We start from the raw sequence: 15,298 nt of genomic DNA on the forward strand, positions 1-15,298 counted from the left end.
GCACCACAGGACACCACTCTAAATGACAGTCCTCGGCAGTTTGGTGTTGGAGGGGGTTCTATTGTATTCACAGTCATACTCAGACAAACCCAGACCGCCCAGTGGAACTGGCACCTTTAGGAGAGCCAAGGGCCATGTAAGCAAATGGATGCAGCTGCACGCTACCCTTTTAGCCATACCTTAAAATATAAAACTTTAATTCTCCTTTGAAGCAAAAGGGCGACAGACAGATGTGGCATACCAGCCAAATGTGTAGTTGTATGTTGACGTAGAACCTAGGCAGCACAAAGAGCTATAGAGTTAAGTTGCCAGGTGATTTTGCTGAAAGGTTGCAGTAATATGAAAGTATTAAACAATGCCAGCATTTTAAACGGTTAAATTGTACAGATTTATTGGTTGTAAAATCTTTTAATGCTGGTCTGTGTATAGAAGCTCGTGCCAAGAACGGAATGTTATACAGGTAAATTTGCACCACTCCACTAAAGCACGGACTGCTCAGCTGCAACAGAGACCGTCACATCAAAGAAAGTGTCCTTCTGTGGACATTTTCATTCTTCAAATTTTCAATTATTACTGTTTCTGTGGTTCAGTTGTGCTTAAGTATTGATTGCATCTTTTTTATTTTGCAAACCAACAAAACTTTCTCTCCACATTGGATCTATAGTTAAATAAATAAATAAATAAACAGACATACTTTGTAAAAGGTCTTTATGCAGAGAAAAGACCTTTCCTCCTTACATTTATTTATGAGACACTTTTCTTTGAAGCAACTTCCAATGGATACTATGTAGTGTTATCAGCCCACACACCCTATTCACCAAGGTGACTTACACTGCTAGATACACTACTTACAATGGGTCACTCATCCATACATAAATCAATGAAACACACTCTCTCTGTGTCACTCACACACTATGGGGGAACCCAAACAGCATGTCTTTGAATGGTAGGAGGAAACCAGAGCACCCAGAGGAAACCCACACAGACACAGGGATAACATGGAGACTCCACACAGACCGAGCAGGGATCAAACCCCCATCCTCTCACATCACCCAGGCACTGTGAGGCAGCAGCACTACCTACTGTGCCACCCTTACTGTCCATTGCAGAGCCAGAACTTTTCACAATGCATGTTCTGTAAACTTTATAAGGCTTATCATCAGCTAGCTGTGTTCATTAAATTGTTCAGAGCAGTGTGCCCAGGCTGAAGAATCTGGAAGAGTTGTATTGCATCGAACAAACAGTACATGAACAGTATCTGTCATTTTTATGGGGTGGATCATTACCTTGAGCAACTCTGGAAATTCCTGGTATTGGAGATTATACCTGGTTTTATCAGTGCTGCTCACCCATGTGCCCAATGCACACACCAGATTTAGGAGAAAAAACTTAATTGAGTGAAAATTTATGTGAATGGCAAAAAGTCCATCTCACAAATAGCTTTCCTTTTATCTTTAATGAGGTGGTATTTAATATCTGAACTAGTCTTACAAATGCTAAGAATCAGTGAAGTGTGAAACACACTGAGAACAGGTTGCCTTAAGGCCGAGCAGAAGTAAAGCATTCCTCCTTTGTTTGTGTGCCTGTCTTGTGAGCAAACAAATTCCTCCAGAGGGCCAAATAAAAAGATGCACAGGGAGCCATAGATTTAAGGGTTTAGCAGCTTCTCTGCTCTTAAACTGTGGGACCTGTACTGTGGGAACCTGCAGTGTGAACATCTGTGCTGTGGCACTTAATAGTATAAAAATCTGTGCTGTAGACCTGGCACACTATTAAAACATGTACTATTGAGACTCTGACTGTGAAGTCCTATACTTTTTAGTCTCACACTGTAAAGACATATAATATGTACATTTATTCTGTGTAGACCTACACTGTGGGGACCCTCACAGTAAATACTTTCACTGTGGACACTTTCACTATGTATTCCTATGGTGTTCACTATGGCTTTTACTGTGGGCTTAAATTGTAAGGACCTATGATTTATGGATGTGCAATACAGGGGTCCTTGCTGTAGAGACTGTAGTATTGAAATCTGCTCTGCTGGGAAGTCTGAATTTGCATGACCATACAATGAATCACATATTGAAACTGAAATTGATAACGATTAAATAGTTTATATTGAAAACAAAGGGGTTGTTTTTTTGTGTGTGAGGATTTTGACCGTATACAACAATATTAAGCTGTGTTTGCTTGGTTGTCTTGTTGTCTGATATTGATGTCTCTTTATTAATGTTGCTTCTTCGTGGTTGTTTTTTAGTGCTCTGAAATGTTTTGAGATTATTGCTTTCACTGTGAAAAAATGCTGAAATTTTGCGTCTTCATCTCTCTGTTTTTGACAGACCAGCCGTATCTCCAGCCGTATCTATGGTCCCTGTCTGGGCACTTCGATGAAGACAGATATCCCTCTTTATCCAGGAACATGAAGGGCTTATCCGGCGGCCGCGCACAGCACCAGATCCCCTCCGTCCACACCTGCGGCCTGGCCGAGTGCGAGCATTCCCACGAGCACCACCTCCACCATGTCCCCGACTCCCGCCACTCTTACCTTCTGAGCCCCACGGAGAGCTGCCCCATCGACTACCACCACCGTTACTCACCCCGCAGCTCCATCCACTCCGACTGCATGATGATGCCTGCCGTAGTGCCAACTGGCGGAGGCGGTAGTGAGCATGTCTCTAGCAGCACTTTCCCAAGAATGCACTATAGCTCCCAATACTACGATACAGCCACCCGAGATGACTGTGCCGCCATGGCTGCCATGGCCACAGCAGCCACCCACCATTCTGCCGCCTCCGCCACCAAGCCCAACCGCATCCCCGCCAACCTGCTGGACCAGTTTGAGAAACAGATGCCACTGCACCGTGATGGCTTCCACACATTACAGTACCAGCGTACATCCACCACAACCACCACGGAACAACGCAGTGAGAGCCCTGGCCGTATCCGCCACCTGGTCCACTCCGTGCAGAAGCTGTTCACCAAGTCCCACTCACTCGAGGGCTCCTCCAAGATGAATGGCACCAAGGGGGACACAGGCAGCAGTGGCCACCACCACAGCCACCACTCCAAGCATGGAAGTAAGAGAAGCAAGAGCAAGGAGCGCAAGCACCGCTCAGGTGTCGGAGGCTGGTGGAGCTCAGATGACAATCTGGACAGCGACAGCACCTACCGGACTCCCAGCGTCATGAGTCGCCACCACGCCGAACACGTTGGCCACTGCTACCCCGAGTCCATGCAGGGCCACTTTGGAGACCTCACGCTCAAGACCTCCAGGAGCAACAATGATGTCAAGTGCTCAGCCTGCGAGAGCCTAGCCATGGCTCCAGAGGGCAAGTTCATGAAACGCAGCTCCTGGTCCACACTGACAGTCAGCCAGGCCAAGGAGGCTTACCGCAAGTCCTCCCTGAACCTGGAGAAACCCATGATGCACCAGGACCTGAAACCATCTCTGAGGCCTTGTCATTACCTGCAGGTGAGTTTGACCTCTTTCTTTGGATTACCTGATAATTCTCTTTTTATTCTTTCTCTCTCTTTTTTTTTTTTTAATAAATGTGCAGTACACAAATGTGCTTTATCTACTGCTTGCCAGTCCTTTCTACTGTAATAATGTGTGATATCGAAACACAGTGTAATAATTGATAAATTGTGCCTGAGATTATACAAGAGGAAGGACGAAAACTATACAAAGGTGAGAAAAGCTATGGCATGAAGCAGATATAATTCACATCTGAACATATAAGGACAGGTGACAGTAGACCCGCTTAAAATGTGTTTCTGGGTTAAAATACTTTTCAGGAAGGCACTCGTTGCCCCTAAAATAGAGAATACTGGATTCAAATTACCAATACTTTTTTACAATGTAAACAGTATACCTTTAAATCTTCAAAAACTGAATGTTAATGCATTTCTGAAGAAGACATCTAAATATACACCGAAACAGCAGCCAGCATAGACTGCTGAAAATAGAGCTTTCACTTTCCAGTCTATTTTTAGTCAGTTTTATCAATTGTGTGATGGTCACACATTTTTGGAGATGAGATTTATATTTCAGAAAGGAATCGCAGACATATCTGGTATCTGGGGGAAGTGAATGTGCTATTTTTCTGCTTTCCTCTAAATACATGTACATGTACTGTATGTAAATGCAATATATAACCAGTACCTGTGTATGTGAAATCAGGCATGTATTGCATATTTGAGCTTATATTCATTTTAATCTTTTTTTTTTTTTTAAATCTAAGATAGTCTTTTGGAAATTTTCTCTAGATAAGCCAATAATGCAAAGCCATTCTGCCTTCGGTTAGAAAATGTAATACTAAGAAATATACTACAGATACCCGTAAAGAACAAAACACAGCGCTAAATGTTATGAACTCCGGCCTGACAGGATTATGAGGTGTGTCTGATAGGATGAGGGACAAATTGTTGCCTGATATTATTGTTACATGCATATCCATAAATATAGGTAGGAACAGCACTTTAACATCAGCATCGAGATGAGCAGCATCGTAGCAGCTAGTGACTCCGGCCTTTGCTCTTGGCCCTTAGTGAAAGCAGTTATGCTAATGAGTCATAATTACAGCGGCTTCCTTGGTGCCGCAGTGCTGGAGTCAGCAACCTGATTCAAATGCCACAGGTAATGCTCATAGCACAGTGAAGGAGTGAAAACAGGGCTGGAAGGGGCTGGCAAATACTTCAGTCCTCTGAGAGCTTCTTTCTGTCCTTTAGCACAAACTGTGGTACTAGTTGCTTAAACATTTTATAAGGATTTTGATAAAGGAATTGCATAATAAAATATCATGTTTCATTCTGTGGTATCTTCATGAGTGCAATGTCCTTCCTTTTCGAAGTTGAAGGTGAATGGGAGGAGAAAGGTGAGGGTAATGGATCTTTAGTGCCCAGCTGTTCTGTCTGTGGGAGGGTTTTTTGGGACAATATCTTACAGAATCACACACCATTATAATAGTGATAAATTAACTGTCAAGGACAAAGTCAACCTGTGTGTTTCTCTGTTTACAAAAATTGTTACAAACCTTTGCTTTTAAGATAAAAACTGAAATTCATTCTTTTTTTGCTTTGGGTCACCGGAGGTGTCCTAACTTTGGTTCTGTCTAACACAACCTGATCGGAACATGTTCACCAACAACAGGCCTAAAATTATTATCTTATGCAACAGCTGACCAATTTTTGCTATGGTTCTTTAGTGCAGCTGGTAGTGTGGTGGTTAGCGTTGCTGTTTTTTCACCCTAAGGTTGTAGGTTCAGATCTCACCTCCAGCTGTAGTACCCTTGAGCAAGGTACTTTTCCTAAATTGCGCCAGTAAAAAATTACCCAGGTGTATAAATTGGGAAATAATTGTAGGAAGGTTAACACTCTAAGTTGCTTTAGAGAAAACCATCAACAAAATTAATACGTGAAAATACGGCTGATTACTAGCTTGGGATTCAGCAGTTGTTTGATCCTTGGCTGTATGGCAAACTATAGGTCATAAAATTGAATTGGGGGGGTGGGGCGGCTCTTAACTCCACCAGAGTTATGTTGATGTTAAAAAACTAGGGATACTAAGACACACTCTTTGGTAGTACACTAACTGGTGAATTCTGACAGCCCTAACAAGCACAATGTGTGAGGCTTATTAACTTCTGCATTAGAGACTCCCAGGTGCAATATAACTGAGAAAAATAAACATTACTGCTGCCTTTAAACCTTATTAATTCAGTTCCACTGAATTGCATTACTTTTCTACCCTCATGTGACAGAGACAAGTACAGAGACAAATAGCTGTTAGGTAGTTTGTAGCATTTTTGTTCAATATGGAAGCCAGCTGATTTACATTTTGACTTTCCAAGATGGATGTCTGAGAACAAAGATAAAATAATTGCCTTATCTCAAAATTTAAAGCATTTCTAAACTTGATTCCATGACACAAAATGCATACAGTTTTGCAACAGATCTTAGGTCTCTTTCTCAAATCTTTGTGATCATCCATAAACTATGGTCCCTTCACCTTTTCACAGAACACATTTCTACACAAACAAACTGAAATAGAAATTCCTCTCATTGAGTTAACATCAAGATTTGATATTCCTGTCACAATTGCACCAGAGAAAAAGAAAAACATTACACACTCAAATGGGATTTAGCCATAGCCCTAAGATATGACATGTTAAAGATTAATATACTTGGAGATGAATTTCTTTTTATTAGAGGATCAAATTCAAGAGTCAAGTGAGGCTTTATTGTCATTTCAACCATATACAGCTGCTACAGTACACAGTGAAACAAAACAGAGAAAGAAAACAAAACATGCTGCTGCACAAGTTGTGTTTGACTTGCCAAAACATTCCCATGTACCTCCTCTACTCATTTCTCCACATTGGCTTCCTATAGCTGCCCAGATCAAATTCAAGACCCTGGTTATTGCCTACAAATGCATCAATAGAACTGCTCCCAGCTATTTACAAGACTTGATCAACTGCTACACCCCAAGCAGCCCCCTTCGCTTGTCTACTTTTGCTCGCTTGGTGGTCCCGCACACGAAAAGTATAGCAAGGAGGTTCTCGGTTCTGGCTCCGTTGCGGTGGATCGACCTTCCCCTCTCACTCAAAACTGCAGAAACTCTGTCTACATTCAAGAAGGATCTGAAAACTCACCTTTTCCGGACTCGCTTCACCCAAGCTCTCTCCAGCTCATGTACAGTCTAAATGTTCATAAATAATAATTTTATGATCATCCCCAGATAAGCCTTTACACAGCTGCTACTCCTGTATTGTATGTGAATGTTTGTTTACCTTAAAAAGAAAGAAAAAATTGTAGGAAGGTTATCAGGATTCATGTATCCTGTGTTTTATGCACCAACGTGAGCGATAAACATCGGTGCATCAAGTGGAAAGTAATAAACTAGGTTTACTTAAGAATCACATGTCTGCAACTGTCTCTTTCTCCTAATGTAATGCACAAATTTTTATTTTCGCTGAGATGTACATCGCTTTGGAGAAAAGCGTCTGCTAAATGAATAAATGTAGATGTAAATATAGTTGTAACAGCATTCCTCCAGGACCATGGTGCTACGTAAAATAATATAGAGTTGCTGACACAGACTGCATAAAGTAGACGTGTGCAAGACTTGTGCAAACAGTGCTGGACATTACAGCAATTACTAAAACAAAACAATAATTACTAAAACACGGCAATAATTCCAGTGTCTGTCCAGTCCCTGGGTACTGAAGAGTCTGATGGCTTGGGGGAAGAAACTGTTACACAGTCTAGCCATGAGAGCCCGAATGCTTCAGTACCAGATGGCAGGAGGTGAAGAGTTTGTGTGAGGGGTGCGTGGGGCCATATACAATGCTGGTGGCTTTGCAGATGGAGCGTGTGGTGCAAATATCTTTGATGGAGGGAAGAAAGACCCTGATGATCTTCTCAGCTGTTCTCACTATCCTCTGCAAGGTCTTGCGATCTGAAATGGTCCAATTACCAAACCAGGCAGTGATGCAGCTGCACAAGATGCTATCGAGAGTCCCTTTGTAGAATGTCTTGAGGATGGGGGAGTGGGAGATGGGCCTTTCTCAACCTACGCAGAAAGTAGAGACGCTGCTGGGCTTTCTTGGCTATGGAGCTGGTGTTGAAGGACCAAGTGAGGTTCTCCGCCAGATGAACACCAAGAAAATCTCCAAGGAGGAGCCGTCAATGTTCAGCGGAGAGTGGTAATTCCATACTCTCCTGAAGTCAACAACCATCTCTTTTGTTTTGTCCACATTGAGGGACAGGTTGTTGGCTTTGCACCAGTCCGTTAACCGCTGCACCTCCTCTTTGTAAGCTGACTCATCATTCTTGCTGATGAGACTCACCACGGTCGTGTCATCGGTGAACTTGATAATGTAGTTTGAGCTATGCATTGCTACACAGCTGTGAGTCAGCAGCGTGAACAGCAGTGGACTGAGCGCACAGCCCTGGAGGGCGCCAGTGCTCAGTGTGGTGGTGTTGCAGATGCTGTTCCTGATCCAGCATGACTGAGGGCTCTCAATTAGGAAGACTAGGATCCACTTGCAGAGGGAGGTATTTAGGTCTAGCAGACTCAGCTTTCCAATCAGGTGCTGAGAGATGATTGTATTGAATGCTGAACTGAAGTCTATGAACAGCATTCAAATGTACGTGTCCTTTTTGTCCAGATGTGTGAGGGCTAGATGGAGGGCGGTGGTGTTGTCTGTTGAGCGCTTGGGATGATATGCAAACTGCAGGGGGTTCAGTGAGGGTGCAGCAGGATCTTGATGTGGTTCATGATGAGCCTCTCAAAGCACTTCATGATGATGGGTGTAAGTGCGATGGGAAGGTAGTCATTGAAGCAGGACACTGAAGAGTTCTTTGGCACAGGGACGATGGCGGTGGCCTTGAAGCACGTTGGAACAACAGTGCTGCTCAGGGAGATGAAGATGTCAGTGAGAACATCTGCCAGCTGGTCTGCACATCCTCTGAGCACTCTGCCAGAAATGTTGTCTGGTCCAGCAGCCTTCCGTGGGTTGACTCTACGTAGAGTTTTCCTCACATTGGCCGTAGTAAGACACAGCACCTGGTTATTGGGAGGTGGGATGGTTTTCCTCACTGCCATGTCATGGAAATGGTTGTGGATTCTCTGGCCGTGTGCGTGCTTTGCCTCTCTGATGGCCTGGGGCAATTTGGCCATTGCTGTTCTTAGGGATGCCTTCTCACCTGCCTTGAAGTTGCCAATGGGGTGAGAAAGGTGGGTGATGCTCACTGATGTGTACAGGAGGCAAATATATCAGGAAACAGAGGATGTCAATGGGGAAAAAAAAACACTCCATGTGATGCTGGAAGGGAAACTTTCTTCCTTCTCTGCTTTCACTTCCTATATAGCTGTAGCCAAGAGGGAAAATGGATTTGTGGAAAGATTCTACAACCTCAGTCCTCGCTAACTTGTCTCAGCACACTTCAGTCCAGCTGGGCTACACCGGCATGCTTCAGCCTCAGCAGTTGCAGCAATACTTTGTTTTGTTATGTGATGTGATACTGTAGAAAAAGAGAGCATTGAACAAGGCAAAGGAGGTGACATCTTCCTTTAGGGAAGCAAAACAAACCATCAGTCACTTCATTTCTTCTCCTAGCAGTCGGAAAACGTTACAGAAAATTATCGGGAAGAGCTGTGACACTCCTGGTGTTCACAGTTATAAAAGTGAGTGATTGGAGGGACAAAGGGACAGTTTCTCCCCAGCTCATATTGAAACTGATGCCTCTGTAATTAGGAGGGAGCTTAACAGTAGGAAACAGGCCCTGCTCTTATGGATGGCAAGGACTGACTTCTAAAAAGCAAATCCGTAATCCATTAATCATTAATTAAATCAAACATTCAAAATATCAAGCAAAAAATAAGATACTTTATTGTTATTGTATGCAATACAATGAAATTTTGTGTGACAAATCTATAAATCTATTTAAAAATCAAAATCAAAGGATCTTTGATAAAACAAATGAAAACTCATTGCAACACAAGGTAGGGGGTGTGGTGGCACAGTGGTGCAGTGTGTTGGCCTGGGTCCAGCTCTCCCGTGGGTGTGGGGTTCAAGTCCCACTTGGAGTGCCTTGTAAAGGACTGGTGTCCTGTCCTGGGTGTGTCCCCTCCCCCTCCTGTGTTGCCGCGCCAGGCTCTGGCTCCCCGCGACCCCTGTATAGGGCAAGCGGTTCAGACAATGAGTGTGTGTGTGCAACACTAGACACAGTAATATACAAAGTGGCATTTTTTCTCTGCTTTTCCCATTTTTCCCATTTTTTATGTTTAGAATTTTCCTGGTTATGAACTGAACATTTGGAACTACCCTCCCCTCATTAGATTTTACCCTCCAACATTATCAGTGGTTCTCTCAAGCTAACTTTTACCTGAGCTTCATAATTTTCTCTGAAAGGACCTGTAATGCTTACATAATTACAATCATTATATCTTTCAGTATAACAGCTGGTATTTTTGCAAGTGGTGGCAGAATGGTTGACAGCAGGCATGGAGGCTTGCTTATTGTCTCAATGTTACCTTTTATTTATATCATACATCTTGAGATGCACCTGGACATGTCAGTGGTGTAACCTGTTGTGACTGGAAGTTTTGGATCTTTCAGCATCAGACTGCATGCTCAAGTGATCTAACCAGGTTTGATGAGACTCCAGCATCCAGGTAGCACTACGTTAATCCCTCGATTCCTGATCCACAGCCATGTAACTGTCTCTTCCGCAGCCTCAGTAACTATAGCCTTCTTTCTCCTCCTGACTGCCTGTGATACCCAAAATACTAATGGCCCTATACAAAGACTTTTGAGCAAAACTCTTGCAGCCTACTTTAATAGCTTTGCTGTCCGGCCTTTTCATCAGCACCATTGTATCAGTTCCTTGCACCTTCGAATTTTTCTTTCATTAACCTCTTCCATCCATTCTTCTCAACGAACTCTGGCAAGGTGACAACAAGGTGACTTGTGTAGAGGCTTCCGACAGCAGCACAATGTCTGGTCTCAGGGATACCTCTTCCAGAGTGAATGGAAACCTAAGTTGCCTTCCTAAATCAACCTTGAACTGCCAATCTTTTGCTATCACCAGAAGCCATCTGTAGAGGCATAAGTCTCTGCCTAAGAATGCATGTCAACTCCTCCAGTGCTATTCTTTCCTCCTTATTTACCACCCTGAACTGAGTTCACAATTCCCTCAATTCCTGCCTTACATGCTGGATCCTCTGTGTTCATTTGTTGTGCATCAAGCTGCTAGAAAATGGGCTGCTTCGTTTGTCATAGCCTGAAGCCTCTTGTCAGCAATACCCTTTGCAGTTGTCTCCGGCACCTTGCACGTTGTAACGCATTGTTCTGAGTCTAGTGCTTCCCAGCTTCTGGGCTGCATAAATGGACATAGATTAAATCCCTGCTCAGTGTGTGTGAAGTTTGCATGTTCTCCCCATGTTCCTGCAGGTGATCTCCGTCAGTACACATGGGAAGTGGGAAATCTAAATTGCCCTTTTTGTGTGTATGTGTTAACATGTGTATGAAATTGCTCTGTTGTGTTGATGAGTTCCACTTCAGTCTGCAGCTGCTTGAGGAATGCATACCCACAAATTGGTGGTGTCAGACAAATTAGTTCTACTTTGATAATCATGGTTGTATCTAAAACTCTTTGCTGTAGAATGTTATTTTGTATACTCTAGGTTTCATGTTGCCTTGGAGAAAAGCATCTGCCAAATGAATAAATGCCAGTGTAAATGTAATGAAAATCGTGTGTGCAGCTATAGTCACCATAGTAAGTCAACGCCATCAAGTCATCTAATTACCCCTGGTACTTATTCCATTGCTGTTGCCAATTTAAAAAATGCGGATGATGTTGAAAGAAAAAGCTACGGAGAAGGAGTGCTGCAGGGTGGGACCAGATATCGGTCACTGACTAGTGAGGTTTCAAATGTATACTTAATGATCACTGAAAGTGTCACTTATATCTATTGAAGGAGGAGAAATGCCATGGTATAGCTACAAATGTTTGATTAATTGATTAATTGATTTGACTAATGAGGTTACAGACATTCTTTTAATAACCAGTGAAAGTGTTGCTTATATTTGCCTCTTGTAAAAGCAGAAACATGTTAAGTGTAGTAACCAAAGTAAAAACACGAGAACTAATAAAATACAAAAGCAATAAAAAATGTAAAGAAAAATTGTTAACTTTAAATTTACACATTAATAAGTCTTTTTTTTTTTTTTGTTTCTTTCCAATTCTGTTTATTGATTAAATTACCATTTCTATTGCTATATAGACTGATGGTTTTGTTTTCTCAGAAATAATGGATTACTCGTTAGCATTTTACATGCACTCCTTGTCTTTCATATCATTGTATTAGTCTTTAAAGAATTAAAAATAAGAGCGTAGACCCTAATGGGGATTCATAAGGACTGGATCAATGAAACAATTAATAAGATCTTTTTTTTTTCCTTATTTTTAGGTTTGAACTGTGTTTCATTATTCTTCAGCTTCCTGTTACTGCTGTTATCATTTAAATGGTGCCTCTAAGGCAAAGAACTGAAAGAGGTGTATAAGAAGTATCTGCGCTTGCTCACTTCTAGCAAGTACCAGTTCCCAGAATAGTAGTGTATAGAAATGATGCAGACAAGTTCCTTTCATAGCAGCAGACATGTAGCATGTGCAAGGCATAATGGAGCACTCCCACTGCTGCTCTGTGTGCCACGTGCAGGTTGCTCCACAGTGCTGTATGTATTGGTCTGCTGGTTTCTCTGCCTTATAAATGCCATAATAAGCTCGTGCTCTTGTGGTGCTTTCAGATTAATCTCTTCAAACACATACTTAACACGTATTGTATATTTTATGGTTTAATCAACATTGTAATTTCAGTTTACTCTGGAACAAGATTCTTCATTTCTTAGGATGTTATGAACAGAGCTTGAATTATGTTATTCTGACTGTGTCAATCATCCATCCATCTACCTATTGATCCATCACTTTTAGTAGAACACCTGGTAATGTAGTGGTTAGAACTGTTCCCGTTGGACCCAAAGGTCACAGATTCAACCCCCCTTCTACTGTAGCTGTAGCATCCCTGAGCAAGGTATGTGCCCTAAAGTGTTTCAGTAAAATTGGCCAGCTGTTTAAATTGGTAAATCACTGTAAATAGCTTAACATTTTAAGTTGCTTTAGAGAAAACTGTCAGCGAAATATGTTAGTGTAATACTGTTTGTCTTTGACAGACATATTGTTATCAGTGACAGTATGTTATTTACATCATTGTATAAAAATTTTATTCAGAACTTTAATTTTGTTCCTGTAGGTTAACAATGGCTTGATATTTCTTTCGATAGCACATTGTTGAAATGAACTTTATAAGAAAAGTTAAGCCCAGTATTGTGATTAAAGATTAAAAAAAAATCCCAGTTACATGTTTGGATGTAGCATATCATGCCAGTAGTAGATTGTTCTGGTTGCAGTGGGGTAGGTAGAGTCCCATCTTTAGTGCAGAGTGGTCACTGGCATGGTGACTTCTGAAAAAGCAAGTTTTTGAAGTATTCCAATATGAAAAGATCATAGAGTGATTTGACATGGTTCAGGGGAAGGTGAGATGTGAGTTTACACAGGATTAGGTGGAGTAACAGTGGAGGAAGAAGGTATGGCTGGGATGGAAGGAATGCAGCAAGCAATGAGCATGGACAAAGCTTGGGAAAAAGTGCTTCGATGTAAAAATTTTGTGGACAGAGCTCCAGAGAACAGAGCCTACCATATTAAGTTCTTGACTAGGCAGTTAAAAATATGCTACTTAGTCCATCCAACCTGTACAGTTGGGGAAAACTTGATTCGCCACCATTCCTATTATGTTCAAAGAGAGCATCACTGGAGCATGTCCTCAGCAGTTGCCCAAGAGCACAAAAGGAGGGCTGCTATCAAGGGTGCCTTGACCAGATGTTCAAGGCTGTGGAAGTCTATCTGTGTGTAGATAGCACACAGTAGGACCTTCTGGCTGGCAAGCAGCCATTTGTCATCATCCGCAGTGAGTTTGGGGCTAATTGTTTTGTACAAGACTGGTGACTGACAGTTCAGCTAGGTGGGCAGCTAAAGTTTGCAGCATCTGTGACAGAGACCTCTTTGAGGCTAGGCATCATGTTGCTTCTAAGCAAGGAAAATTATAGCTTACAATTCCTTAGGAAGAATGGATGGAAGAGATTAGTGAAAGAATGATGGTGAGGTATGAGGAACTGGTTAAGCTGTGCTTCTTGAAAGGAAACCCCTACAACTCCAGGTTCTGTCACTGATGATGTGTCCAGGTGCAATGCAAAATGTGTGAGATAAATAAAGTGTTTTGTCACACTTGTGTGTGAATTCTTGCTGTTAACAAAGTGTGGAAAGACAATCTCTCGGTGGTACTGGTGCAGTGCAGCTGTGTTTCAGGCTGTACAGTCCACCACTAACTGTACATTACTGGCTAAAAGTGGCATACTTGTCTTTCAGCAGGTAAACTATAGGGAACTTTTTTCACTAAGAATGTAAATTGCAGCCTCATGCTTCTAAGAATATGGGTTATGGGTCCTGGGCTCTCGGTGTAAAGAAAGGAAAAGTGTATGCTGAAAAGGTGGTGAAAGCAGGGGAAATGCCAAAGACGGGGGCAGAGCACTAGCTTTTCTGTGGTGCAACTGTGCCCCATCGTAGGGATGAGGCTTTCAACTGAAGCCATGGAGCTGTTTCACTGTAACTGGCTGTGTGTTCTGGACTGCTGCCCAGAGGGAAGTTACGGTAGCTCTGGTAAGAGATGACAAGGGTCTGGAGTGGGGTTTGCTTTGAATGGGTAGATCTACAAATGCTTCTCACTCAGAGATGCACAGCAGTGTGATTCCATATGTAAAACAACAAAAAAAACATAATCCTGTCTCTAGCTCATCTCTTGTTACTATGGCTACAACCTACACACTTGCCTACATCCCTCTAAAATTAATCTAGAGGTGTAAAAAAATGAAATGAAAAGGGAAAAAGAAGATGAATCTGTTGAGAGTCCAGAAGCAGGGATGTTTTCCCCTTTAAAAATTAGTTTCATCACTCACACTTAATAGTTGCGTTAAACAAGTGAAGCAGACAAACTAATCAGTAAAACCTCAATAAAGAGAAACAGATGAATGGATCTTATTATTACTATAAAAGATTGAATTTTAATACTTTCTGCAGATAAGCAAAATTTTATAGATTCAAGGTAAGAAATAAAGGAAAACAAGGCTGCAAAAAATGATTGCTTTCTGTCTTAACAGTTAAATTACTAGGGTACGTTATTGACAAAAAAAATATAGTGAAGCTATAAACAATTTGTCTAATGTGTAAAGCAATACAAAATAGTTCTTTTCATTCTACTGAGTGCCATCACTGAATCATTTCCACAGGTTCAGGTCTAGAGCATAGGGTCTCATTTGCATTGCAATGACACTTTATCAAAGCTTTCCTTGCCAGCCACTCAATTCTCAAGAAGCAAAGGAACTTTCCACACCAACAGGTGTGCAGTGAACCAATCTTAGAATGGTGTTTAGACTGGCTTTAAAATTTGGATCCCTGGACTTAAATGCCTTCTCTTTATTGATTATTTTTTCCTTGGCTATTTTTTCTAGATATTTTTTATTCATTCATTTGGCTGACCTTCTTCAAGGTTTTTAAAGTTTTGGTTGTTGGTGATATTGTTACTTGTTGCATCTCTGTCTACTTTTTAAATTCCCGAGTTAGATTATACACGCTGAGACAGCCTGTTAAGTAAAAATACGTTGAATTGAATTTAACT

The 15,298-nt window shown here is 41.8% G+C and overlaps 1 protein-coding gene across 3 annotated transcripts in view; it reads left to right on the forward strand.

Annotated features, from left to right (window-relative positions):
• Positions 1–15,298, forward strand: part of LOC108929380 (disks large-associated protein 2-like) — a 116,782-nt gene that overhangs the window by 53,118 nt on the left and 48,366 nt on the right. For all 3 annotated transcript variants that reach the window (XM_018743869.2, XM_018743870.2, XM_018743868.2), the window contains one exon: positions 2,343–3,475. In XM_018743869.2, coding sequence (XP_018599385.2) covers positions 2,343–3,475 — 1,133 coding nt within the window. The remainder of the gene's footprint in view (positions 1–2,342; positions 3,476–15,298) is intronic.

This window comes from Scleropages formosus, chromosome 1, assembly GCF_900964775.1.
Source record: "Scleropages formosus chromosome 1, fSclFor1.1, whole genome shotgun sequence".
Taxonomy (NCBI): Eukaryota; Metazoa; Chordata; class Actinopteri; order Osteoglossiformes; family Osteoglossidae; genus Scleropages; species Scleropages formosus.